This window comes from Chinchilla lanigera, unplaced genomic scaffold (genome assembly GCF_000276665.1).
Source record: "Chinchilla lanigera isolate Chin_1 unplaced genomic scaffold, ChiLan1.0 scaffold00051, whole genome shotgun sequence".
NCBI classification, from domain to species: domain Eukaryota; kingdom Metazoa; phylum Chordata; class Mammalia; order Rodentia; family Chinchillidae; genus Chinchilla; species Chinchilla lanigera.
In genome coordinates this window covers 7,048,504-7,075,801 of record NW_004955452.1, presented here as the reverse complement: position 1 = coordinate 7,075,801, position 27,298 = coordinate 7,048,504, and the positions used below count along the sequence as shown (strand labels likewise).

The following is a 27,298-nucleotide window of genomic DNA, read 5'->3' as shown; positions in this document are numbered from 1 at the left end:
AGCATTCTAATGCTGAGCTGCATCCCTCCAGTCCTTTTTATTTTGAGACAAGCAGGCCTTGAACTCGTGATCCTCCTGCCTCAGCTTTCCAACTAACTGGAATTACAGGCACATGCCAGCACCCCTGGGCACTATTTATGTCTCAGGAAAGTGAAGCACGGACAAGTTAAGGTTCTCCTAGTTACACATGTCCAGTGGCGAGTGGGATCCTAATCCAGGCTCTTGTTTTCAGAGCCCCCCTTAACCACTGCACTAATCTGCCTCTGAACCACTAGCTCACCAGGCCTGCTTCCTGACCCTTAACATCAGGCTGTTACCGGGCCTGGTGGTACACCCCTGGAATGCCAGCACTGGGGAGGCTGAGGCAGGAGGATTGTTGCAAGTTTGAGACCAGCCTGGGCTACAAAGTGAGCTCAAGGCCAGCCTGAACTGCATAGTGAAACCCTGTCTCAAAAAAACAAAATTAATTAATTAATTAATTAAAATAAATCTGGTTGTTGTCACCTCCAAGAGTTAAGGATTTGCATATGGTTTATAAAGGATCTCGGGGCTAGGGATTTAGCTCAGCGGCACAGCGCCTGCCTGGCAAGCGCAAGGTCGTGAGTTTGATTGCCAGTACCAAAAAAAAAGCAAAAACAAAACAAAAAAATATATATAAAGGATCTAGCATACAGAACTTCAATGATATCATTCAGACAGAAGCTCAGACATCATCTTTATTCCACTGCTTTAGAGGAAAACACTCTCGGACAGCCCCTCAAGGTTTTGTCAAGACCTCAGCACACCCGAGGAACCCTGCCGGTTTCTGCCGCTCTGGGTCTCCGTGAGGCTCTCTGTAAACTGGCTCCCTGAGTTCCAGCACCAGCTTTGGAGGCACAAGGCCCTAAAAGTCTGCTCCTGAGGTCAAATTTCCCCGCTCATTTGTGCACACCCCATTTACTAAGTGCTGGTCGTGTGCCGAGTGCTATCAAGATGAGGACGAGGAAACAACCTTGGTCTCCCAGGAGCTCAGAGCCAGAGGCAGGGGCGGGAGAGGGGCCCACGCGGGGGCGAACACATGAAGGGCTCTCGGCACAGTGACCAGGACCAAATCTTCACCAAAATGCAGCTGGCACTGGGGTCGGTGGCCTCTTGGCCTTCTCTGCGCCCACCACTGGGACAGCGGTGGGGATGCAAGACTGAGTGGAACCCAGCCGGCTCCCCTGGATTCCAGAGCGCTGAGGCTGAGGGAGTCCTGTGCAAGGCGCTGGCCCCGACAGACCAGCCCCCGCGGCGGCGGGAACCTAGAGCCCACAGGAAGCTGGCTCAGTGTCCGCCCCATTTCAGTTCCTTTCTGCATCTGAGTCTGATTTCTGTGAGATTTGCTCCCGGCCTTTTAGAGGCTTGCAAGGGTTGCCTGGTATCTGGAATCCAGAGAAGCGTAGGGACAGCGCGGCTCCTCCCACCTAGATGGTTTTCCGGAAATGCTCCGCTACTTCTTCGTAGTCATGATCATCCATATTTTTGTCAGGGCCCAGGCCAGGCCAAGGATGGGGTGCGGCGGCAGGGTGCCTGCCTGCCATGGGTGAGCCCCTGGGTTCAACCCGCAGCACTGCAAAAAAAGAAAGCAAGGTCCAGTCGGTGAGGCTCTTTGGCATGAGGCAAGTTCCTTCCCCTCTAGTTTCCTCACCTGCAGCGGGGAAGGAGTCAGCCTGGATCCCCTAAGGCCTTGCTAACCCAGAAACCACCGTCTGTTCTCTCTGAACTCTGCAACGCTCTCATGGCCTTGGACGCCATGGAGAACTGGGGGTGTTGGAAACTGAACTCATTCCTTTGCCAGGACCCTGGAGGCCAGGGAGAAAGGCCAGAGCCCTTTCCATCTGACCCAGCCCGTTCAGCCTTGTCCCTCAAACTGAGACCACAGAAGAGGCCTGGGCAGGGCCACCCGAGGCAAAGGACCAGCAGCCAGCGGGTGGGGAAAGAAGCAGCAAGGACTGGGAGGACAGGGCCGAGGGGACTCACCTGGATCCTGTGTTTGGGCCTTGGTGGCCCTGAGGCCCTTCTTAGAAGTAATCTTTCTGTATAAGTTCTTGGAGGCTTCTGGCAAAGTCTTCTCCTTGGGCGTGGGCGGCAGAGGGGACTGCTGCAGCCCTAAGACTCGAGCAGACTTGGGGAGAGAAAGCAGACATCAACAAGTTCCCAAGAAATGGCAGCAGAGTCCACGAAGCATCATTTACCTACAGTCACTTCCTCAGCTTCCCTTCTACCTTCTCTTCAGGGCAGGGCTTCCGGGTACTCCTGGGGGTTTTGCTACAAGCACCTGAAATAGTCCTTGGCAGGACAGAAAAAGGTCAGGGTGGGGAATAAAGACAGAGTTGTGGGCCGCAGAGAGGGCGTGCTGGAAGTCTCTATCTAGTGCCCTGTGAATTTCCTTTAGATCTATTGCTGAAGTGGGGAAGGAGCAAAAGTAGAGACACCTCAAAGCAGTCAGAGAAGGGTGTGGGGGTGCTGGCCTGTAATCTCAGCGCTGGAGAGGCTGAGCTGGGAGGATGGCTGTGAGTTCGAGACCAGCCTTGGGCACACAGTGAGTGCAAGGCTAGGCTGACCTACGTACGGAGACCGTACCTCAAACAATGAAAACAAAACCCAAACAAACAAAATCAAAGTAAAGAAAGCAGTCGCCACAAATTTAAGGCCAGGTAGTGTGGAGGACCACCTAGGCGACTCTCCTAAAAGAGGAGCAATTGCTTCCCTTTTGGCTGACCCTATTTCCATGTACTGATAGGTACAGAGCTGGCTGGGACTTTTCCTTACCCCTTCAATTGGCTTTAAGCAATGCACAGCGGTCTAGCCCAGGTGCTGATGGTAGTCTTTGGAGATGGCAGGCGTGTTTCCCTGGACCCCCCACCCCCAGTTGTTCCCATGACTGATCCAGGATGAGGCGGGATGTGTGAGCCAATGCTCCATGCTGTCGACTGGGACAGAGCCTTGGGATAGGGGCTATGACTTCCTGGGGCTTCAAAGATTACACATCAGAGCTGAAGCACCGACCCCAAAACACTAGACACTACCTCCATTGTGTTATGCAGATTACGCTTTCTGCATGTCCTTCTCTCTGCATGTGGCGGAGGTGATGTCAGGCCTCCTTCCTAGCCCAGCTCATGGCGCTCACATATTTCCCACCACTCGCACAGTCACTCATCCTCAAGCCACGCCCTTCTTCACAAATGAGTAAAACCTGGGTTCGGTCCTGGGTACAGGCCTTTGTTCCAGATGGCCACCATCATGGCTGGACTTAGGACCCCTTGGCTCCCCGTAACTACGAATATGCCTTAGTGTCTTTATTCTCGCCATGGGTTGCACTGGAAGTGGTAGATTGGAACTGACTCGCTAGAACTCCAATAACTTTTCTTGGGATGATAAATATAAACTTCCTAGGCTGTGAGGAGGACTGGGAAGGGCTCTCTATAAGGCAGGGCTACACAGTGAGTTCAAGGCCAGTCTGAATTACAGAGCAGGGCCCTGTCTCAAACACACACACACACACACACACAAATTGTTATGGTCTGTGTCTAGATGTCCCCCCAAAGCCTCATGCAGTCATGGGGTGGGCTTCTAGAGTTTCTGCCTGACTCATGGTCCAATGCTGGGATTATGGGTGTGAGTGCTATACTCACACGGAGGCGGGCAGCCTGCATACAATGTAAGGGAGGGAAAGAGGCTTGCTGCTGCCCCTCCCTTTTTGCTCTTGTTGCTTTTGCTGTTCTCCACCGCCATGAACTGTTGCCCTCTGCCATGTGTCATTCTGCCTTGGAGCCAGCCGGAGTGTGGACTGAAACCTCTACAAACTGTGAGCTAAATAAAGTTCTCCTTCCTTAATTTTTTTTCTTTTTTTTTGTCTTTTTGAGACAGGGTCTCCCTATGTAGTTCAGGCTGGCCTTGAGCTCACTTTGTAGCCCAGGCTGGTCTTGAACTTGCGAAGATCCTCCTGCCTCAGCCTCCCAAGTACTGGGGTTACAGGCGTGCACCACCACACCTGGCTTCCTTCCTTAATTTTGGGTCAGGTATTTTGTCTCAGCAACACCAGCAAAATAACTAAGACACAAATTAAAAGAAACAAAAAAAGAAAAGAAAGAAAAGGAAAGGAAGGAAGGTAGGAAGGAAAGAAGGAAGGAACGGGGCTGGGGATTTAGCTCAGTGGCAAAGCGCCTGCCTGGCAAGTGCAAGGTCGTGAGTTCGGTTCCCCGTACCGGAGAAAAACCAAAAAAAAAAAAAAGAAGGAAGGAAGGAAAAGAAAAAAAGAAAGTGACAAAGCTCCCCAACAGAGCCAGGGCTCTCAAGCAGAAGAGGATTTTTTTGGAACTCCTACCACCTGCCATGCATGTCCATTCACTTAATCCTCAAGGCACCCTCTGAGCGGTGCTTTTAGTTCCAATTTCCAGCTTACGAATAGAGAGAGTGTGCCTTGTCACACACACCCATCCCCACCGGGCGGAACCCGTAGCTTGGCCAAAATTTGGGCCCAGAGCCATATCTGTGACCCCGGAGGCCAGTCGTCTCCAGCACACCACGCTTTAGGGCACAAAAGGGGCCACTGCGGTGGTCAGCACGGAGAACTGGACGCCTAGAGAGGAAAAGTGCTGCCCAGCCTGTCAGAAAGTGACCGTCCCTTCTGCACCCCATGGGTATGAGCTGAAACTGCTCAAGAGTCACTTTTTAAATTTACTCCCACATTGCTACCAGCACAGTACTCCATACGAGCCTCCCAGGGTCACCAAACAGCACGCGTGTGACAGTCTGGGAAGCTTTTCTAGAACGCACACCCGTTCTCAGTAGAGCAGACCCCGTGGTCAGATTTGAAGGCCCAGCCCTGCCGCTTCTGGCTGTGCGAGGACAGGTGAACTTTGCCTCTGCATGTTTCTTCAACTGAAAAAAGAGTATCGATGCCTGCTGCCTACCTTGGGGGCGCGGTTGGAGGAGCCGGGACTGCACACAGCGGGGTTCTGCTTCGGAGGAAGCCCCTGATGGGAAGCAGCAGACAACAGCACGTTAGTGAGGGCACCTCGGGATGCGCTGGTGACAGACCGGGGCTAGAATGTGAACTTGCTCTTTTCCCCTCCCTGCCTGGCTCTTTCTCCACATCTGTGATTCCTTCTGGCTCAGCTCTGTGAAGCTCCCTGGCCTCCGGGGAGGGGTCTGTGCCCCACCCGACTCTTCCTCGTCAGAAAGAGACGGGAACTACTGACTGAAATCAGGTGCCTGTGGTGAGGGCCAGCGCAGTGGGGGGATGGGCGCAGGCAGCTCTGCAGTACAGGCAGGGGGCCCCGCACGCGCAAGGGGCCAGGCTGTCACCCTGAGGAAACGAGGGACCTCCTGTGTGGCCGGAGCTGGGACTGCAGAGTGGGTCTCAGGAGATGACCCAGGAAGGCCAGCCTGGAGCCAACTCCTACAGGACTCTGATGTCACATGGAGCCACTGAAAGTTTCAGCTCATACAGCCAAGGCCTAGCAGTGACCAGGGAAGGATTTCAGTGGCTGTTGTGAGAGCTGCAGGGAAGAGTTGACTGAAACGGTATAGGTGAAAAATGCTGAGCCTCAGCTCAGTAAGTTGGCGCACGCCTGTGACCCCAGCGCTCTGGGAGGCTGAGGCAGGAGGATCATAAGTTCAAGTCCAGCCTGGACAACTTAGTGAGATCCTATCTGAGGAGGTAGAGGCTGGGGATCTAGTTCAATCTGCAGGCCCTGGGTTCAATCTCCAGTACCCCCATACACACACACAAACAAGGAACTCAGGGGTGAAAGCAGGGCGGCAGAGAGCGGAAAAACTCTGCGCACTTGGAATCTGGGACGGAGCCTGGGATGTTTATGCTCAAGTTCAGGCCTCTCGCTTCCTCACTTGGGACCTTGGGTGACTCTCAGGATCGTAGTTCTCATCTTCTCAGTCGTACAATAAGGGGAATCACAGCAACTTGGGTGCAAAGCAGAATCTAATGGACTGCAAGTCCCACGCAATTATACGAGAAACGTAACAGACGGAGGAGGACCCACAGGAGTCCGACAGGTGGCCCTGCCCTGCCCACTTCGGCGGGGCCGTACCTTGGCGTCACCCTCCTCGCAGCTCTGTCTCCTCTGCCCCCGCAGGCCCTGGCTTTTCGGGGGCCTGGGCGGGGGCGCCTGGTTCTCACTGGCTGGTGACTTCCGGAGGCTGTAGTAGAAGGCTTCGGACAGCTCCTCCACGGTGGCCGCAGGGAGAGGCTCGGCCAGCTGGCCCGGCTGCCCTTCGGCCTCCACCACCGTCAGGTCCAGCCACCGCGGCGGGATCTCAAAGAAGGTGCCCGGCCGGGAGTCCAGGCCCACCACCAAGAAGGGCTCGGTGATCCGCTCCTCCAGCCGCAGGCCGGGGAAGGAAACCAGCGGGTCAGCGGGGAGGCCGGTGTCCTTGGTCACCACCTTGACCTCGCAGGGCAGTGACAGCTGCTGAGTCAGGTCTGCCAGGCTGTAGCGCCGGCTGTCGTTCATCTCCTCCACCAGGCCGCAGGGCAGGTAGAGGGGCAGCAGCACCTGCTCCTGGTCCTCCTCCGCCTCCTCGCGTTCGCCCTCCGCCTCCCCGGCCTCTTCGCCCAGCCGCGCGCACACCAGGACGTCTATGTCCTGCCCGTGGGTCCCCAGGACCTGGCCGGGCCCGATCACCTCCAGCCGGTCGCCCACAGCCAGGGAGGAGAGCTCGGGGCTCTCGTCCCCCTCCTCGCAGTCCTTCGTCACCACCACGCGGAGGCGCCGGCCGGGCTGCAGCGCACCCAGGAGGTCGTAGGCCGTGGGGAACTCCCGGGGCCGCCGCCGCAGCTTGCCCTGGTAGGCCCCGGAGACCATGAAGTGTCGGGGCACCTTCCGGCCCTTGCTGGAGGCCAGCACCCGCCAGGGGGGCGAGGCCGGGCCGTAGATGCAGAGCCTCTGGCCCTTCCGCAGGGAGCCCATCCACGGGCTGAGGAAGATGGGGGGCCCCTCCGGGACCTCCAGGATCTCCGTGAGCAGGGGAAACGGGCCTCCCCGGGCCAGGGCCTCGCTCAGCAGCAGCGGTTTGATGAAGTGGACGTGCTGGGAGGAGGCGGTGACGTCCTGGACCTCGACCTCCAGCGTGGAGGGGATCCTGACCACGGTCTTGCGCACTGTTGGGGGAGGGGTCGGCTCAGCGGTGCAGCACACACTGCCCCCGGGGCGGACCCCCACCCCCACCCCAGACGGAGGGCATTGGTCGGAGCAGGCTGGCCTCCTTCCGGGTTTCCTCTGGCTGGTTTGGGGGTTTGTTTGGTTTGGTTGGTTGGTTTTTTTGGGTACCGGGAATCGAACTCAGGACCCTGAGCTTGCCACGCAGGCGCTTGTGCCACTGAGCTATATCCCCGGCTGTTTGGTTTGGTTTGGTTTGTAGCACTGGGGATTGAACCCAGGGTCTTCACATTGAGCTACATTCCCAGCGCTTTCTTTTGTTTTTTATTTTTATTTATTATTTATTTATTTATTTATTTATTTATTTATTTTTGGTTTTTCTCCGGTACCGGGAACCGAACTCACGACCTTGCGCTTGCCAGGCAGGCGCTTTTGCCGCTGAGCTAAATCCCCAGCCCCTTTGTTTTTTATTTTGAGATGGTCTCTCCCAGTCCTTTGAGTTGCTCAGGCTAGCTAAGCTTGAATTTATAATCCTCCTGCCTCAGCCTCCTAGAGGCTGTGCTGTGTGCACAGTGCCCACTCATCCCTGTTTTCACTCTTCTTTCCTTCCAACATTTCTCTATTGTACTAGATTCTTCACCCACTCTTCCTTCCACTTCTTACTTTAAACAGAAAAAATTGGGTGCGGGTGTACCAGGAATTGAACTCAGGACCTCATGCTTGCCAGGCAGGCACTGTGCTACTAAAAATAAGCTGAATCCTCGGCCCTTAAAACAATCTTTTTTTGATATAGGGTCTCACCATGTAGTTCAGGCTGGCCTTGAGCTCACAGCGATCCTCCTGCCTCAGCCTCCTGAGGGGACTACAGGCATATGCCGCCACACCCAGCTAAAAATTATTTTTAAACATTCATAAAACAGTATCCATGCACCCATGCCCCAGCTTCAATTCAACTCATGGTCCATCTGCTTGCATCTCAGGCCCAGCTCCCTCCTCCACTGGATTAATCTGGTTTTTTTGTTTGTTTGTTTTGTTTCTTTGGTACAGGGAATCTTTCTTTCTTTTTTTTTTTTTGGTACTGGGAATCGAACTCAGGACCTTGTGCTTGCCAGGCAGGCACTTATGCTACTGAGCTATATCCCACTATTTTACTTTTTTTTCCTTTCTTTTTTTTTTTTTGTTTTTTTTTTTTCCGGTACTGGGAATCAAACTCACGACCTTGCGCTTGCCAGGCAGGCGCTGTGCCACTGAGCTAAATCCCCAGCCCCTTGTTTTTTGTTGTTGTTGTTTTTTGTGGTACAGGGAATCCAACTCAGGGCCTTGTGCTTGCCAGGCAGGCACTGCGCCGCTGAGCTACATCCACAGCCTTCCACTGGATTATTCTGAAGCACAATGATCACACCATGCCATGGGGAACTATTTCAATGTGAAAGACAGGATAATTAAAATTTTTTTTAAAAAAGGAATACCATGGGGGCTGGGGAGATAGCTCAGCGGCACAGCATCTACCTGGCAAGTGTGAAGTCATAAGTTGGATTACTGGTACAAAAAAAAAAATTTCAGGGGCTGGGGATTTAGCTCAGCAGCAGAGCGCCTGCCTGGCAAGCGCAAGATCATGAGTTCGATTCCCAGTACTGGAAAAAAAAAAAAAAAAAAAGAATAAAAATTTTTCATAATAAAAAAAGGAATATCATGATGTCATTAATGTATTAGTAATTATTCAATAATTCCTAAACACCACCAAATATCCAATCAGTTCCACCATTTTTAAATTTTTAATTTAATTTAAAATGTAATTTCACAAGTGCCTGCCTGCCAAGTGCAAGGTCCTGAGTTCGAGCCCCGGTACTAAAAAAATAAATAAATAAATAAAATGTTATTTCATGAACTGCTTTTCCAAATCCTTTCTGGGTTTAAATAGATAAAACTAAATCAAGAAAAACAACGCTGGGTGTGGTGGCGCACGCCTGTAGTCCCAGCACTTGAGAGGTTGAGGCAGGAGGATCGTTGCAAGTTCAGGACCAGCCTAAGCTACAAAGTGAGCCCAAGCCTAACCTGAACTGCATAGCGAGGCCCTGTCTCAAACACACACACACACACACACACACACACACAAAACCACTAAATGATCTTAGGCCGCCAGGAGTGGTGGCGCACACCTATAGTCCTAGCACTCAGGAGGCTGAGGCAGGCGGATCATGTTGAGTTCAAGGCCAATCTGGGCTACAAAGTAAGCTCAAGGCCAGCCTGAACTGCATAGCAAGACCCTGTCTCAAAAAGACAAAAAAAAAAAAAAAAAAAAAAGATCTTGGGCCACTTCCTTTCTGGGTACTGATTAGAATCTCAACTACTAGCTCTAAAAGACTATGAGGAAGCTGAGCATAGTGTCACATGCGCAAAATCCCAACACTCTGGGAGGCTGAGGCAGGAGGATCACAAGTTCTAGCCCAGCTTGGTTAACTCTGACATAGTGAGATTCTCTCAAAATTAAAAATAAATAAATGAAAAGGGCTTGGGATGTAGCTCAGTGAGAAAGCCCTGGGTTCAAACCCCAACACTACCCCTCCAAAAAATGAAGGAAAGTAGCCTGGTATTGCCACACCACGCACAGGCAGGTTAGGGACACTCTCCCCTTCTCACAAGTGACAGCACCAAGGCTTACAGGGGTGGCAGCTTCTCTCATGCAGCATGGTTGGGAATTTCGCTCAGTGCCAGAGGAGCAGACAGCTGGTTGGAGCTGGGAACTGTGCACACAGGAGTTCATGCTATTGTTGAAGGGTCCCTGACCCGGAAGCCCTGACTCCCCAGAAGTTGTGGTCTCTGCTTCTCAGGTGTGGCCTCCTCTACTACTTCCCACAGACAAGGTCCAGGCACCGTGGGAAAGCTCATTTCAGTTTCTGGGGAGTTGTCCAGGAGCGATCAAGGACCTATTACACCAAAAGGCAGGGACGCCTGCTCAGGCCCACACAGACCTGTCAAGAGGGTTCTGGAACTGTCCTGAAAAGGCCCCCACTGGCCAAAGATGAGATAATCTGAGCAACTGTAAGAATTACATCCGTGCTGGGCGTGGTGGCACATGCCTGTAATCCTAGCACTCAGGAGGCTGAGGCAGGAGGATCGCTGTGAGTTTGAGGCCAGCCTGGGCTATAAAGTGAGCTCAAGCCAGCTTGAACTGCACAGCGAGATCCTGTCTCAAAAAGACCGAAAAAAAAAAACAGAATTACATCAGTAGGGAAAATAATCAGTGGGGGTGTGTGGAGATTTAGCTCAGCAGCACAGCACCTGCCTGGCAAGCGCAAGATCATGAGTTCAATTCCCGGTACCAGAAAAAAAAAAAAAATCATTGGGTTCAAGCACACTGAAAACATTTTGTATGTGAGGTCACAATGATTAAAAAAAAATTCTACATTGTCACCTGGAGGTTCCACATGGAGCCAAGCTGAGACTGTCTGCCCTGCACCTCACAGGGCAGTAAAAAACTGCACCTCAAATCTGCTCAAACCTCGGGTCTAAGCACCAGGTCACAGATGTGAAGCCAAGAATCATCACAGCTGGCCTGTGTGTGCTCTCCCATCAACAGCTGCTGGCAAAGCTGGCTCTGAGCTGGGATCTGATCCAGGAATTTGGACGTCAAGCAGGTCTCCATCACCCCTTGAAAAGAATGTATCCAGCTGGTGTGGCAGGGACGCCTGGAATCCCAGCACTTGAGGATCTCAAGTTTGAGCACAGCCTAGGAAATTTAGCAACTTAGCAAGGCCTCGTCTCAAAATAAAATATAAAAATGGGCCAAGGATGTAGCTCAGTGTGAAGTCCCTGTTACATTCCACCTGGAACCCCTGCTACCCGCAGAGCGGGGCGTCTCCCAGCAGGGCAGCTCCCCTCCCACCCCCACTGCCAAAGACTCACTGTGCATGATGGCTTGGACCTCATACTCTGGCCTCAGGACCACAGAGTGCCAAGGGAGGGCGGGGCAGGTGAGCTTGAGGTCCCTCAGGGCTGGGTCCTGCAGGATCTGGAGCAGAGTTTGGGACGCAGTGGGCTCCCGCGTCCAGAAGGGCCCCTTCTGGGTGAGGGGCAGGTGCAGGACGACCTGCTGGGCCTTGGAGTCCAGGCTACAGCGTGCACAGCGGGTCCCGAGGTGCATTTCCACGGCCTCCAGCACGAGGGGCTGGTCTTCGGGCACCACCCCGGCCTTTGTGACCACGCTGCGAGCGGACATGAAGCAAAGGGGCAGCGGGGTGGCGCTCTGCTGTGCGGCAGAGACCAGCTCCTGCAGGGTCCCGTAGCTCTTCGGGGTGGAGAGCGGGCAGAAGTGGCCTGTGGGGTTCAGCAGAGAGTGGCAGTCAGGGCCAGGCAGACACGGGCTAGGCCCCGGGCCCAGACTGCCTGCAGATGACCCAGCCAGCGTCCGTGAGGACAGGTGTCAAAGGACGCGCCGGCTCCAGGCGGAGGGACAGAAGGCAGGGCGGCAGTGTACCAGTGGACAGTGAAGGGCAGGAGTGGTGAGGGCAGACACAGAACAGAAAACAGCCCCGGCAGAGGCACAGGCAACTCTCACACCCTCCCTCCCCTCGCCCCACCCTGCCTCTCCTCCCTCTCCAGTCAGCTCAGCAAATGCCAGGCCCACACATCCAGAACGGCCCCCTGCACCCGGCCCTCCCAAGCCCGCAGCCCAGGAGCTGCTGGTCAGGTGCCCTCCGGCCCCTCCTCCTGCCTGCCAGCACCGCCGGCTGCTCTCCCGGCTCCCACTTCCGGCCATTCTCCCGCCACCACCACCGAGCAGGCCGCTCGCGGATGCAGTGGTTCCCTTCCCCAAACCCACAACCTGCGTCTAATCAAACAACCATCACCAAGCCGGGACTGAGGGACGAGTCACAAGGCACTGGTCCGAGAACAGAGGGCGGCTCAGCGGCGCGGCACAAGCTTAGCATGGCGGAGGCGCTGGTTCCATCCCTCCCTAGCACCACAAAAAAGGCGCTAATCTGGCTTATTCAAAGGTGTCCATGTCGGGCTGGGGATATAGCTCAGTGGTGCAGCTCCTGCCTGGCAAGCGTGAGGTCATGAGTTCGATTCCCGATGCAAAAAAAAAAAAAAAAAGTCCATCTCAAGACCAAGAAGAGCTGGAGGAATATTCTAGCCTGAAGGAAACTAAAGAGATGAACACAATGTGTGATCCCCACTTGGACTCAGGAGCAAGGAAAACCCTGCTGCAAAGGAAAACCCTGCTGTAACGTAAATTTCATTAGGGCAGTTGGTGGAACCTGGATTATAGATTGTGAGTCACACAATAGCATGCCATCAAAACTATGTTTTCTGGTTGTTGTTGTTTTTTTTTGTCTTTTTGAGACAGGGTCTCACTATACAGTTCAAGCTGGTCTTGGGCTCACTTTGTAGCCCACGCTGGCCTCGAATTCCCAATGATCCTCCTGCCTCAGCCTCCCAAGTGATGGGATTACAAATGTGCACCACCACGCACGGCTGAATTTGTTTCATATTTTGGGGGTTGCTTTTTGGTTGAGACAGGGTCTCACTATGTAATCTAGGCTAGCCTTGAACTCACTATGCAGAGACCCGTACTTGTGATCTTCCTGCCTCAGCCTCCCAAGTGCTGAGATTACACGTAAGTGTCATCATGCCTGGCAAATTTCCTGAATTTGATCACCGAACGATGTGCACTTTTGTGTGTGGATGGCCTTGTTTTTAGGAGATGCACACTATCGTGCCTAGGGGTAACATTTAAGTAAAAAGAGGTATCATGTCTGCAATTTATTCCCAAATGTGTCAGAAAAAAAACATGTCTATCCAGGTACATGTCTGTGTGTTGTGGTATAATAAAAAATAGGGTGAATATTTTTTTTTGTACTGGGAATCGAGCTTAGGACCTTGCTCTTGCCAGGCAGGTGCTGTGCCGCTGAGCTATATCCCCAGCTTAATGTTTTAAAATGTATTAAAAACACTGCCATTAATCTCCCTCAAAATATTCTCAGTTGCTTCAGAAACATTTATCCCATCATTCTTGCCACTTTTTGAAGCAGTTCTAGAAGTCCTCTCTCTTGTTTTCTCTCTCTTTTTTTTTTTTTTTTCTTCCGGTACCAAGAATCAAATTCAGGACCTTACACTTGCCGGGCAGGCGCTGTGCCGCTGAGCTAAATTCCCAGCCCTTTTTTTTCCCTTTTTGAGACAGGGTCTCACTATGCAGTTCAGGCTGGCCTTGAGCTCACTTTGTAGCCCAGGCTGGCCTCAAACTTGAAACAATCCTCCTGCTTCAGCCTCCTGAGTTCTGGGGTTACAGCTGTGCACCACCATGCCCAGCTCTGGAAGTCCTCTCTCTTGAGTGTTGTTCTGTGCATGACTGCCGTGATGTCCTGAATCGGTTCAAAGTGTTTATCTCTTGTGGTCATTTTGACTTTGGACAGGAACCGGCAGTCATGGCATATGGCGGATGTGAACACTCGGTAACGTTTCACGAGCCTGCCTCTCTGTCAGACGGCACTGGGCAGCAGGGCTCACTGTGTGTCTGATCACATCTCATAAAGACCCTCTCAAAAGAGGACTCAAGGGGCTGGGGATTTAGCTCAGCGGCACAGTGCCTGCCTGGCAAGCATAAGGTCAGGAGTTCGATCCCCGGTACCGGAAAAAAAAAAAAAAAGGACTCAGAAGGGCTTCAGAAAGTGGTAAGAGTAATGGGATAACTGTGTTCAAAGAAAGGAGGGATATTCTGAGGGGGATTAATGGCAATGGTTTTAATGGTAATAAAGTTTTTTTTCTTTTTTGGTCTTTTTGAGACAAGGTCTTGCTATGCAGTTCAGGTTGGCCTTGAGCTCATTTTGTAGGCCAGGCTGGTCTCAAACTCACATAGATCCTCCTGCCTCAGCCTCCTGAGTGCTGCGATTAGAGGTGTGTGTCACCATGCCCGGCTGTAATGAAGTTTTTACCACGTAAACATTCCCTGTGTGTTTCTATCACACCTGGCACAGAGAAAGCGGGCAGGAACAAAAATGTAACGAAGGTTTAGCAATTGGTGACTGGAGGCTGGGTGACCAGGAGTTCCAGCAAGTCTTGAGTACATCTGAAACTATTTCAGAAGAAAAACAAAAACCTCCAAATACAAAAAAACCCTCACTTGTATATTTCTAAACCTCACTGGCTGCTCAGTCCCTTCAAAATAAACGCCAAGCTGTATCAGCACCACACAGCCCTGGGTGGGTTGGCTCCTCCCGGAGCGCTCTTGAAAGCTGGCACCCATTTGCCCTCCTGTCAGTGCCACCTGGACAGGCCTGGCTCCCCCAGACCCCACAGGCCCAGGCACACATGGGTGTCATAGATGTCAGGCGAGTAAATGCGTGAGCACACACAGGGACTGGCCCTGCACAGAGAGCTGGAGCGTAGGCAGATGTGATCAGAGACCAACGCGGACAGGGTGCGGCCAGGCCAGGCTCAGAGTGCTTATTGTCCGATCACTCTGAGGGCATCCCTGGCCGCGAGGCTGCAAAGCCCGACAGGTCGGAGCGGATGCTGGGATCGGCAAGCCCTCCAGGAGTTCCCGCGGGGGTCCTGGAGGTTGCCAGGCATGTGGGGAGGGAGGCAGGGGGCCCTTCCTTACCCTGGAAGTTGGGGGGCAGCTCCAACGTCTGACCCGTGCCTGGGTTCTTACAGACCACTTTCTGCAGGTGAACCTGCGTGACCTTCATCAGGTCTCCCGTGGACAGGCAGCACTCATTCCCACAGATCTCGTAGATGGAGCCTGTGGAGACATGGACTCCGTTTCCTCATTTGGCGGGGACCAAGCACCAGGGGACCTGGGCCGTGCTCCTGACAGGGTCTGCTCCCAATGCACCCTCTGTGGTGCGCTTCTCACAGGGCTGATCCACCTCTGCACCCTGCAGCCAGCACGGGGCTCAGCCTCGGTTAAATCCGTGAATCCGTAAGTAACCCCGGTGAACCTCAACCCCTTCACTGCACAGCCATGAAGTCATGCTCAGGGAGGGTCAGGGGCTCCCTGTGCAGGGCCGGGTGAGGACCAGCCCTCCTCAAGCTCTTTGCTCCTCCTTCAGGTGAGCCACTTTTAAGGGACGCACAGGCAGGAACGGAGGCCCTGACGGTGCTGCCCAGCAGGCAAGGTTCTGGGTGCCTCCTCTGGCCGAGCAGCCCACTTTCCTGGTTTAAACGGCAGGTCCACAATAGAGATCTCTCCCCGAAGGACTGCATAGGCTCTCCATCCAGCTGAAGGAGGACAGGAAATTGCAGGTGACCTGCCGTAAGGGCACCTGACACCCTCCCACCCCACAGGGCAGCCTCTGTAGGGCCCCTCACATCAGCCCCAAGAAGCTGATGCAAACTCTTCAGCCCAGGAAAATGCACAGGGCTCGCAGAGCACAGTTCTGTCTACAATGCAGGGTGTGGACCTTCCTGCCACAAGCGGCAGCTGCGGAGCTATATATACACCTACACATACCTCGCTCAGTGCTAAGTGCGCAGGTGCCTCACTGCCTTTAATACCATGAGTGCCCTCGGCGAACAGGAAGTTTCCCACTCCTAAATAATGACACTTAGTGCCCGGCGTGGTGGCACACACCTGCAATCCCAGCACTCGGGAGGATGAGGCAGGAGGATCGTTGCAAGTTCGAGACCAGCTTGGGCTACAAAGTGAGCTCAAGGCCAGCCTGAACTGCATGGCCAGATCCTGTCTCAAAAGACCAAAAAAAAAAAAAAAAAAAAAAAAGACACTTCGTTTCTCTTTCTTTAAACTGACACAGCTTCAGAGGCTGCGTGTGGCTCAAAATGATCAGAAAACAGGAGACAGGACTGGCGGTCAAGCCCAGGGTGTTTGCCTCTAAAACTGGCGCTCCTAACTAGGTGACACCCCACACACACACTGCCATGGCCACCTGTCCTCCACACTCACCCCATCTGCACACCCACGGGTTCTTCTTTAATCACATCGCCCCAGCGGCAGCCACCTGCCCCCACCCCAGATCAGGCAGGATGAGGAAACAGGTACCGCGACCCTGGAAGCCAAGGGATGCCTGGAGGACAGGGGCTCGGTCCTGGGCTGGGAGGGGAGCACACAGCTGCAGGCAGCTCCCAGAGGTGGAGCCCGAGCCCAGATGCTGAAATACCCGAGGGGACCTGGGCTGACACACTGAGGCGGAGGCGCCTGCGTGGCCCTCCGGGTGTGTCAGCCCTGCTCTAGGACCCGCCTCGGACCTCAGAACACTTCTGGAAGCCGCTGTGGCACAGCAAGTTTCCTCCCTCGGGGAGCAGGATGTGCAGGGCGAGAAGTTCGCGGCGGGAAGGAGCCCGCACGCACCCACCGCCAAGCCCGGGCGCCCACTCCCTCCCGCGGCCGCTCCGACCCTCGCTCTTGCTCTTTGGGGCAGTGACTAGGGACAGTGTGACTGCCCGGCTGTGTGACAGCCCGGAGATCTCCGCCGTGACAGGCGGGCGGTGGGCAGGGAGCAAACGTGCTGGGGGTGCACGGAGCAGAGCGCAGGGAAGGCTTCGCGGAGGAGGCGCCGCGCGGCTGAGCGGTGAAGAGCTGGCCGGTCCGTACTGCCCCGCCTAGCAGGGGGCCGGGCGGGAGCGAGGCGCCCGGGCAGGGAGAGTAGGGAAGAGGAGAGGGGAGGGGAGGGGAGAGGAGGGAGAGAAAGGGAAAGAAAAAAAGGAGAGGGGAGGGAGGGGAGGCCCCTATCCACGGACGGACGCAAAGCTGAGGTCTCGGGTGGGGCTGGCTGTGCCCCGACTCCCACAGCTGGGCAGTGAGCGACTCCAGGTCTCAAGGCCCGGGGGGCCCGCACGGGAGCCCGGGCCCGCTCACCCTCGGAGTAGACTCCGGAGTAGACCCGCAGCACGCGCGGCAGGGAGGCGGGGTCCAGGCAGCGCGCGAAGTCCTGCAGCGACACCGGCTCCATGGTCTCCGCGGATCGGCTAGCTCTGCGCGCACCTAGCTGCCGGAGCCCCCAGCCCCGCCCCGCCCCGCCCGCCCGCCCCGCCTCGCCCGTCTCCTCCCTCCAAGCCACGCCCCCAAGCCACGCCCTCCGGCCCCGCCCGGCCCGTGGATGGGCGCCGGGCCCCACCGCGGACCTGGGGCCCTCTTGGGTAAGGCGCTTCCATCTCCTTGCCTCGGTTTCCTCCAGACTGAAGTGGGCTTACAAGTCCTGCCTCTCCCACGGTCTCGCAGAGCGTCTGGATCGACTCTGGATTCCGGGAAGATGCTGAACGAATGGAAGCTGTCCATGGTCCTTTGCTTGGACACCTCTAGTGACAGGAACTCATTACCTTTCTGGGACGCTCATACTCTCTGGATAACTCTAGTTCTAGTTAGAAATTCTCCCTCCGGCTAAAGAGAAATCTGCTTCCGAGGCAGGCTGCCACGTGCGAGCTCGCGGGATGGCCAGGGCTTTTCCAAGGTGCTCGTTTTTACAGCCCGCAGAGTACATTTCAGTGATGATGAAAGGTGACTGAAGCCTCCAGTGGACCCCATGGGGAGAGGGACACAGCAATGCAGGCAGCCAGGGCCTGCGGGGCTGTCGAGCGGGGGTGACAGCTGGAGAGGGCATTTCTGGGGGCGTGGATCGCTGAGCACCTGCCCCAAGCAGGCCCTGTACAGCCCCTGTTGCTTACCGCTCCCTACACAAGGGCAAGGCAGTGGGACCGGGAAACTGAACCGCAGGAAAGGGGATTTTTTGTAAGGCGCGCAAAATGGAGATGCTAGGATTTTAACCCCGCTCTGCCAGGTTTCTCCTGCAGGCCAGAGAAAATGGCAATTCATCATCTCTTTCCCATGTGTTTTGGTAGACTGTGGACCCCTCGGTGAATTTCTGCTCAGCCCAATTTTGCCTATAATTGTAGTAAGGGATGAAGATAAAAAGATGGGCTTTGGAGACGCTCCACCACCTCTTAGCTGTGTGACCTTGGGCCAGTTCCTCAACCTCTCTGAGCCGCATTCCCTTCTGTACAACGAGGATAGTCAGGAGTTGGGGGTGTTGGTGAAAATGGTAGTGTAACACTGACACATGGGCGCATGCCAAGTGCTCAGCACCCGTCATTATATTATTTCCCAAGGGCTTCGGTGCCTCTGACACTTCTCAGACACGATCTCGTCTCCGTTGCTTCTCCCAACAACCCACCTCCCATTTTAGGAAATAAAAACGAGGGGGAAACTGTTGGCTTTGCTGTTGCACAACGCAGAAATGCAGAAACGTAAAGCTCATATACTCTCGAAGCAATGGCTAAAGTGTTTCAATTGTCTTTTATCTCTTTTCTGGATTTTTCCATAACGTGATTTGAGTGCTTTTATATGAACAAAAGTATTATGAACAGCTCCGTAGCAAGGCTGTTCGAGGCCACCGTGCGGATCCTCTGGAGCAGGGCGCCCCCCTCGTAGATGTTCGCTGGGGAAGACTGGTCGCTCTTGGAAGGAGCTGTGCACGGGGCCGCACGCGCATCCTCCTAGAGGGGGCGTGTCCGACTGCTGGCTCCGCCCCCTGTGAGCGCGCCCGCTGCCCCCGCCCTCCTGGTTTCTGCTGTGAACAGGCGGGGCGGACCCTTCCCAGCCCGGTGCAGGGAGGAAGGTGGGGGCGGGGAAGAGAGATGGAGGGGTAAGGGGAGGAGGCGAAGAAGGGTGTGGGGCATCTGAGAAGCTTCCCTGTCTAGCCTTGGGCCCACGGGGCAGACTTGGTGGTCCTCAGGCCCTGGTGCACAGAGGGAAAATCTGAGTAAACCCTCCAGACTTAATTTGTTTCACCTGCTTTTAGCTACTTGCTTTTTAAATTTATTTATTTTTTGCATTTTGCATTGCCGGGGATGGAGCCCAGGGCCTCCCGCATGCTAAGTCCTTGCTCTACCCCTGAGCTACACCCGCAGCAGTTACTTGCTTTAAATCACCAGCTTTGGAGGTAGAGATAACAGTCCCACGGGTGGACTATGGGGGAACCGTTGATGAAGTTGGATGGACCCAGCGCGCTCAGACCCCTGACTGCTTCCGAACCTCCAAGCGCCTTTCCTCACACCTCGGCCCCTGAGTGTCCTCAAACCCTGCCTTCCGGGAGGTGGATTTGAGATTTGCTGTCTGCACTCGTGGCTGCCTCACCTTGTGAATAAACCCTTTTCTGTCATTGCAAAACTCATCCCTCCCGGGATTGGCATGAATGGGGCCTGGTCAGTAAGAGGGAGCCCCTGAGCCGTTGAGGAGGGCCGGGCACAGCTGCTCGGCCTGGGGGCTGGAGGAGGGGCAGCGCCGGAACCGTGACCGTGAGTCTGGGGAAGTGGGTTTGAGGGCAAAGGGTTTTTTTTTTCCTTCCCTTTTTTGCAGTGCTGGGAATCTAACGAGGGCCTCCTGGAGGCTATGCAAATGCGCGCACACACCCGCACACATACACCACACACATGTTCCGCACCAAGGCCTCTGTGCCCACGACTTCCTAACCCGGACTGAATGGCAGATGTTTATCTCAGGGAGGGCATCACAGCCCCTGCTCTCATGATGCCGCTGGTGAAGAGGAAAATGAGCCTCCGAGAAGGATCGGGTCTTGTTCTCCTAACACCACAGCTTCTGGGTGATTTCGGAGCTCTGTGACACAGCAGTTGGGATTCTTGTCGCCTTTCGAGCACGGGTTAAATAAAAAGATATTCCTTACTTAGGCGCGGTGGTGCACATCCGGGAACTCTCAGCACCCAGAGGCAGGAGGATCACCAACTTGAGTTCAGCCTGCACAACTTAGTGACTTAGCAAGACCCTGCCTCAAAATAAAGAACGGGCTGCACATGTAGCTTAGTGCTAAGAATGTAGACAGTTAAGTTCGATTGAAGTTGATTTGCAGCCAGAGAGGTCCTGGGCCCTTGAGGAGATCAGCACAGGAGATGAGACGCACAAAGACTGAGGCCAATCTGAGAGAGCCAGGCCCGAGTATCTCCCTAGAGATGAACAGCAACTTGAGCTTGTGCTGTGGTTAGCACCACCCGGTCCAGTGAGCCCAGCTAGGCACGAGACGCACAGGTGGGTGACCGGAACACCAGGACCCGCGCTCTTTCCAGGAATACCTTTGTTCTTCCCATGTACCCTTGCTGCACGCTTCGTTTCCCTATTGGATCAATATTAACTAAATGGCTGTAGTTGTCTTCCGATATGTCAGTGGTGGCGAATTTATGGCACGCGTGCTACAGCCAGTTGTTTGTTACCACTGAAAGCTCCTAAAAAGTTCGCCATCCTGCTATAGGTTGTTTGCAGTTTGACCCTTGTGATTTTGCTGTATAAATTACCCTTGACAAAGAGCTTCAAGGTGCCATCCACTCGGTGGGGCCTCTCCTGGAAATCCAGGGGCTATTCTTCTCCTTATTTCCAATAAAACTCTCCTAACTTCTTTTTTTGGTTCATGGCTGCATTCTCCAAAGTTTCAAGATCACTATGCCGGGCATGGTAGCACACGCCTGTAATCTCAGCACTGGGGAGGCTGAGGCAGGAGGATCGTTGCAGGTTTGAGATTAGTCTGGGCTACAAAGTAAGCTCAAGGCCAGCCTGAACTGCATAGCGAGACCCTATCTCAAAAAGACAAAAAAAAAAAAAAGATCACAAACTTGGTACATCTGACATCTAGCAGGTTGGGAGTTATTTTCCCCTTTACACTAAGGCCCTGGTTTCATTCTACAGTACCTTCAAAAATAAAAAAATTCTCTTAGCTAGGCATGGTGACAAACACCCGTAATCCCAGCTACTCAGGAGGCTGCAACAGGAGTATCTTCAAATTCAAGGCCAGCTTGAATAACTAAAGTGCTGGGAATGTGGCTCAGTGGCAGAGTGCCCCTAGGTTTAATCTCCAGCACCAAAACAAAACAAAACAAACTCAAAAAATTTCAAATGGCAAAAAAATAATAATAATAAAAATTGTTTTAAAAATGAAATTACCATATGATCAATCCAGCAATTCATTTCTGTTTAGATACTCGAACTGAAAATAGAATCTCAAAGAAATATTTGTACACCCATGTTCATAGCAGGTGTTTGTACACCATGTTCACAACTGCCAAAAAGAGAAGCAACCGAAGTGTCCATCCAAAGATGAACAGCTAAGGCACAAGTAGCGTTTGCACGCGATGACGTATAATTCTGCCATTGAAAGGAAGGACATTCTGACACATGCTACAATACAGATTAGACCGGAGGGCATTATGCTCAGTGACGTAAGTCAGGATGATTTCATTTCCACTCATACATGGGCCCAAGCGCAGTCAAATTCATAGAGGTAAAGTTACCAGTGGTCAAATGAGACGCATAGAGAATAGTTGCTTCATGGTAATACTTGCAGTTTTGCAAGATGAGAAAGTTCTGGAGACCTATTGCATCATAGTGCAGATATGCGCGCTTAATGCTGCCGTAACAAAAACAATTTGACAATGGCTTAGATGGTAAATTTTGTGAAGTCCTGGGTTCTATGCCCAGAACTATCCAAAAAGAAACTCGCTATGTCTACTTTATCACATTTTTTCAAAAATGTATCTGAAACTGTGGAAACAATTTTTTTTGAGGGGGAGGTTTATTTTGTTTTGTTTTTGGTGCCAGGGATTGAATCCAGAGGTGCTCTATCATTTAGCTACATCCTCAGTCCTTTTTATCTTTTTTTTTTTTTGTCTTTTTGAGACAGGGTCTTGCTATGCAGTTCAAGCTGGCCTTGAGCTCACTTTGTAGCCCAGTTTGGTCTCAAATTCACAACAATCCTCCTGCCTCAGCCTCCCAAGTGCTGGGATTACAGGCATGTGCCACTACGCCTGGCTCAAACCCTTATTATTCTGAGACAAAATCTCACTGAATTGCCCAGGATGGCCTCAAATTTGCAATCCTCCTGCCTTAGATTCCTGAGTAGCCAGATTACAAATGTGTGATACTGTGCCCAGCTTCAAATTGTCCTTAAATCTGTTTCCCCCACCCCTGTACCCCAGTACTGGGGACCAAACCCAGGGCTCACATGCTAAGTACATGCTCTGCCACTGAGCTGCATTCTAGCCTGTTAAAATTTTATTTTGAGATGGTATCTTGCTAAGTTGCCTAGGCTGACCTCAAACTCGAAATCTTCCTACCTCAGCCTTCCAAGTGCTGGGCTTACAGATGTGCACTGCCATGCTTGTTCAAAGTATTTCTTCTTTTTTTTTTATTCTGCCCAGTGCTGGGGATTGAAACTAAGGCCTTGTACATGCTAGACAAGTGCTCTGAGTTATATTCCTTCCCCCGAGAGAGACAGAGATTCTGGGGATTAAACCCGGAGCCTTCACACAAAGCTATAGCTCCAGCCCCAGTCCTTTATTTCTTTTATGATTTATTTTAAGAGAAGGTCTTGCTAAATTGCTAAATTGCCCAAGTTGGGCTCAAACTTGTGATCCTCCTGCCTCAGCCTTATAGACTGCTGGGATTATAAGAATGTGTCTCCATGCCCAGCTTCTAGGTAATTTTTTTCATCCTTACAGTTTCTTTTTTTAAAAAATTTATTTAAATTTAATTTTTTTAAGATTAGGAAGAATCGGCCTGGCGTGTGGCACACGCCTGTAATCCCAGCACTCGGGAGGCTGAGGCAAGAGGATCGTTGTGAGTTCAAGGCCAGCCTGGGCTACAAAGTGAGCTCCAGGCCAGCCTGAACTGTGTAGTAAGACCCTGTCTCAGGGCTGGGGATTTAGCTCAGTGGCACAGTGCCTGCCTGGTAAGCACAAGGTCGTGAGTTCAATTACCGGTACCGGAAAAAAATCCAAAAACCAAAAGAAAAAAAAAGACCCTGTCTCAAAAAGGCAAAAACAAACAAAAAAAGAGTAGGAAGAATTTACTGAGAGAAAGCAAGCTTTTGTCTGAGAGGGACAGAAGGGGTCCGGAAAGTGGGTTGCCTCATCCTTACAGTTTCTACAGAAGCATCACACCCTCAAGAAGACGTCCCTGGCCCCTGCCAGAGCTCCTCCCTTGTCATGCACTTACACAGTGCCTCCTCCCCAGCTCCCACCAGCAGCATGTTACGTGTGTCCATTTCTTAACCTCTCTTCCCCCTCATACCCCCCCCCCGTGAGGGATGGGCGTGTCTCTTCCTCACTTGTGTCCGCAGAGCCTAGTGTTCGTTGAATAACTGTACAACAAGATTTAAAGGCTGGGCAGATCCCCCAGTGAGAATGGAAAGCAGAAGAAATTTGACATCTCTGCCTTCATTTTTTCATCTATCACCTTTATTACCTGAAAACTTGGGGTCAGATCCCTGCTCCATTCTGCATGTCAGCCTGGGGAATCACTTCAGCATCTGTCTAAAAATTAGTAAAACAAAGTTCCTTATCCCTTTTTTTTTTTTTTTCTTTGAGACAGGATCTCACTTTGCAGTCCATGCTGGCTTAAACTCTCTATATAGCGCAGGCTGGCCTAGAATTCACAATCCTCCTGCTTCCGCCTCCCAAGTGCTAGGATTATGGTGTGCACCACCATGCTCAGCTATTGGCCCTGAATTTACCTAGCCTACCTCATCCTCCTTCAAGTCATAGGACACCAAGATAAAAATCGCTAATTTTCAGGATTTGCTGGGACATCCAACTGCCAGCCTTTACAGCATCCTGTTCCAGAGCCCTGAAGAGACGACTTCAAGTCCTCAGGCATTGTCCTAAGCCTTCAGTCACCTCAAATCCAGGAAAACAGAGCCACCCAGACCAGCCCAAGATGAAGTTACCCACTCCTTGCCCCCCAAGCCCGGACAGTCACCTCGTGGGAGTCAGCCTGCCTCTCCAGGAATGAGGACTTCTCTGGTGCAGCCTCACAAAGCAGCTGTGAAGCCAGGCGTGGCAATCCAAGCACTCAGAAGCCGAGGCAGGAGGAGCATGGGTTTGAGGCCAGTTTGAGGTTGAACTACATAGCCAAAATCCTGTCTCAAAAACAAAACAAGACAAAACAAAAAAATACCAGGAGTGGTGACAGCATGCCTGTTATCCCAGAATTCTGGGAGGATGAGGCAGGAGGATTGCAAATTTGAGCCTAGCCCAGGGAGTTTATCAAAACTCTGTCTCAAAGTCAAAACTAACAAAAATCCTGGGGATGTACTTAGTGTGAAGATCCTGGGTTTAATTCCCAGTGCCGAGACAATAATCAAGCAGTATGAGGAGGCTTGACTTGCCCACGATTACCTAGCCTACCTGACAGCTGGGCAACCCCCGACCCTGGCTTTTGTGCCCCTTCCTGTAGAACGCCAAGGCTCTGTGAGTCAGCCCCTGAAGACAGAGCCTGAGCCTCCGTCCGTCCGTCTTCCCAGCATGGCCACGCTGACTAAAGCTCCTTGCCTGCCCTCGCCCTGCTGGTCGCCTTGCTGGGTGTTTTGGGAAGGATGGCCAAGCTTGCGCCGTGGCCCTAAGCCTCCAGTGACAATGGGAGGATTCTGGGGCCTGGGGTTTACCTTGTCTCCCCACTTTCCTCCACATCCTGGAGAATGACCCCTCCCTGGGGCAGGGGGCCATTTTCTGGGAAGTCTGAAGCCGGGGTACCTGGCTTGTCTTGGTCGCAAGCCCTTCCCAGGGCTGTGGGACAATCAGGACCCCAAGTTACACTCAGGCAATAGCGGCTGCTCCTCTCGGCCTGTTTCCTCAGCTTTGAATTCACAGGATTGAAATTGAAGAGAAAGCATCCCTCTCCTCCTTCCCTTAGGATTTTCCAGCCCGGGGCCCTGGCCCATCTGCCCGAGGCTTCCTGTCCCCGCCACGCTGGCCCAGGCATCACACACCCTTGACCCTTCTCACACGGGGCTGGAGGGAGGGCCTGGGGCAGGGGGAGCGGAACCTCACAGCAAACCTGAGATGTAGGTTTTCTCCTTCCTTCTGTCTCACACAGGCAAACTGCCCCCTAGTGAGGGCAGGCGGTGCGCCCCAGCTCCACGGCTAAAAGAGGATAAGAACGGGGCCCTGTGCTGCTAGGGACAGAAGGGGCCCTGGGCAAGCGCCTTTCTCAGGCCACTGTGCCCTGCCCACGGGAGCTCCCTGCTCGGGCCCTCCTTGCTCTTCTGTCCCCTGAGGGTTTGAGAGTTTCACGGAAACACAGTTCGGTTTGGTGGTGTCCCCTCCGGCGCCACTGGGCTACTGGGTTGGGGACGGAGACCCTGTGGGTGGCTCAGGTGAAGGCCTGCTGCTGGAGGCCGGAGGGGGCATGGCGGGAGCTGCCACGGAAGGGGGGACCCAGGCGCGTAGGAGAGGGGGAAGGAGCCCCTCAGGCGAGCACTATTTCCAGGATGCAGGGTGGCTGGGTGACAGCGGCGACGCTGCCTGGTCGGCCCCAGTGCGTGAGGGTTACTCCCGGGCCCTTCCTTCTGCGGCTGGGGGCAGTGGGAGGCCGCCTGCAGGGAGTGCTGGCCCAGCCCGGGCGAGTGGGCGACAAAGGGGAGGGGAGAGGGGAACAAATGGAAGAACTGAGGCTTCCGGTGGGAGGCAGGAGCGGCCAGACCCACAGGGCTCAGGAAGGATTCGGCCTTTGTCCTGAAGGCCTCGGGGACAAGCTCCTCACTGATTTGAATGTGTAAGGTGTGTGAGGTGCCTTTAGCACGACTTAGGGCCAGGTGTGGGGGCAGCTGGGAGAGGGAGACACGACGCCCTCGGCGTCTGGGCTGGGGGGGAACCCGCGTGTGTCCGGGCGAGGCTGCCTCGGGCTCTGGGCAGTCTGAGGGCAGCGGGGACTGGGGCCCTGTTACTGCAGAAAGCTAACTCAGGGAGAGCGCGGCAGGCGCCTGTCCCGTGGCCCTGCTGGACCCGGCCTTGGACTTGTGACTGTGACCAAGCGCAGCAGCCCGGGTCTCGGCCTGAGTCCCAGCGCCAGGCAGCCTCTCCTCCCCAGCATCGGGTTCCAGAGCCGCCCCGCTGCAGCCGTCCACGGTCTGCGCGGCGGGCTCCCGCCGGCCTTCCGAAGCCTGAACAGTGTAGAGGACAGGGAGCCGGCTCCGCCGTGGGGTCCGCGGGGGCCAAGCCAAGACCTAGGCACAGCCCGGAGAGCAAGAGGGAGGAAGGCGGAAGGGGACCCCTTCCCCTCCCAGAGCCTCGCGCCCTGAGCCCTCCAGTCTGTGGCTTCACAGGCAGAAGTCCTCAGCCCGCCCCCGGGCCTCAGTCGGACTCTGTCCCTGGGCCACGCCTGTTCCCCAGCCGGACCTTGAGCTCCAGCCTTACACACGTGTTCTGATGTCGGACTCAGCACCTTCCCCACAGCTGCTCCTCCCTCGGGTGCCCAGCCAGAGCCCCAGGCGGCCCCGGGTCTTCCTCCTCTCTGGACTCGCTCTCTGCATCCCCAGCAGAGCGAGCAGCCTCACCTCCACGGCACCACCCGCTCCCACCCAGCTGTGCTCCCGCAGTTCCGCTCTGCACTTCACCCCCTGCTTAACTGCTTCTCTGGCTCCCCCAGGACGGAGTCTGAGCTCCTGCGGACAGGGTATCAGGGCCCCTGACTGCTCACCACCGCCCATCCTCGGCTTCCCCTTCAGACAGCCACGGCAGAGCGCCTGCACCCTTCATCCTGAGAAACAGAAACGCTCACTCCGCAGGCTGTCACACACGCTGTAGCTGGACAACCTCTACTTTCCCGCCAGGTGCTACGGTAGGACTGCAGTCCCCGCAATTCAGGGGCTGAGGCCCAGGAGTTCAAGCCCAGCCGGGGCAACATAGCAAGATCCATCTCAAAACAACCAAACATACGAACAAAAAACAAAAGAAAAAAATTCCAGCCATGGTAGCCCTGCTCTAGGACATCTTCTTGATGACCAGGACGGTTAGGAGCTTCTGTTTACTTCTGCCCAGCTCTGACTCTCATTTATTCAGTCAACAAATATTTCCTGATCTCCCTCTGTGCACCAGGCCCTGTCCTCACTGCTTTGAATACAGCAGGAAACAAAACAGACGACAGTCCCTGTGCGGAGCTTTTATTTAAGTAGAGGATGGGGAAAGGTGGACCAGAGATAATAAATGAGTTAAATGATGTACAGTAGTAGTTGCTGAAGTGGGGGGTGCTGTGGTACTGTGCAGTAGATGGGGACCTAATTTTAGGTGGAGGGGTGAGATGGTGGCCTTTAGGCAAAGGCTCAGCCTAACACCCTGCAGCCAAAGCCTGCCGAGAACACACAGGCAGTTGCACACGTTGGTTTGATGACTGAGTGCAGGGCCTGCTCGCACATGGGGATCCA

The 27,298-nt window shown here is 53.9% G+C and overlaps 1 protein-coding gene across 4 annotated transcripts; it reads right to left on the bottom strand.

Moving 5' to 3' along the window:
* Positions 1–687: 687 nt before the first annotated feature.
* On the bottom strand, positions 688–17,099 carry Themis2 (thymocyte selection associated family member 2). Of its 4 annotated transcripts, XM_005394933.2 has the most exons (7): positions 16,960–17,099; positions 14,746–14,886; positions 11,049–11,459; positions 6,075–7,144; positions 4,938–5,000; positions 2,002–2,146; positions 688–1,591 (listed from the first exon to the last, which is right to left on the bottom strand). In XM_005394933.2, exons 1-7 carry the CDS (start codon positions 17,051–17,053, stop codon positions 1,446–1,448), a joined length of 2,070 nt encoding a protein of 689 aa, XP_005394990.1. In that variant the 5' UTR covers positions 17,054–17,099; the 3' UTR covers positions 688–1,445. The 4 variants fall into 4 exon arrangements, with proteins under 4 accessions (XP_005394990.1, XP_013375066.1, XP_013375068.1 ...); XM_013519612.1 differs by lacking the exon at positions 14,746–14,886; XM_013519614.1 differs by lacking the exon at positions 6,075–7,144 and having other exon boundaries at positions 1,505–1,591.
* Between the last annotated feature and the right edge of the window lie 10,199 nt (positions 17,100–27,298).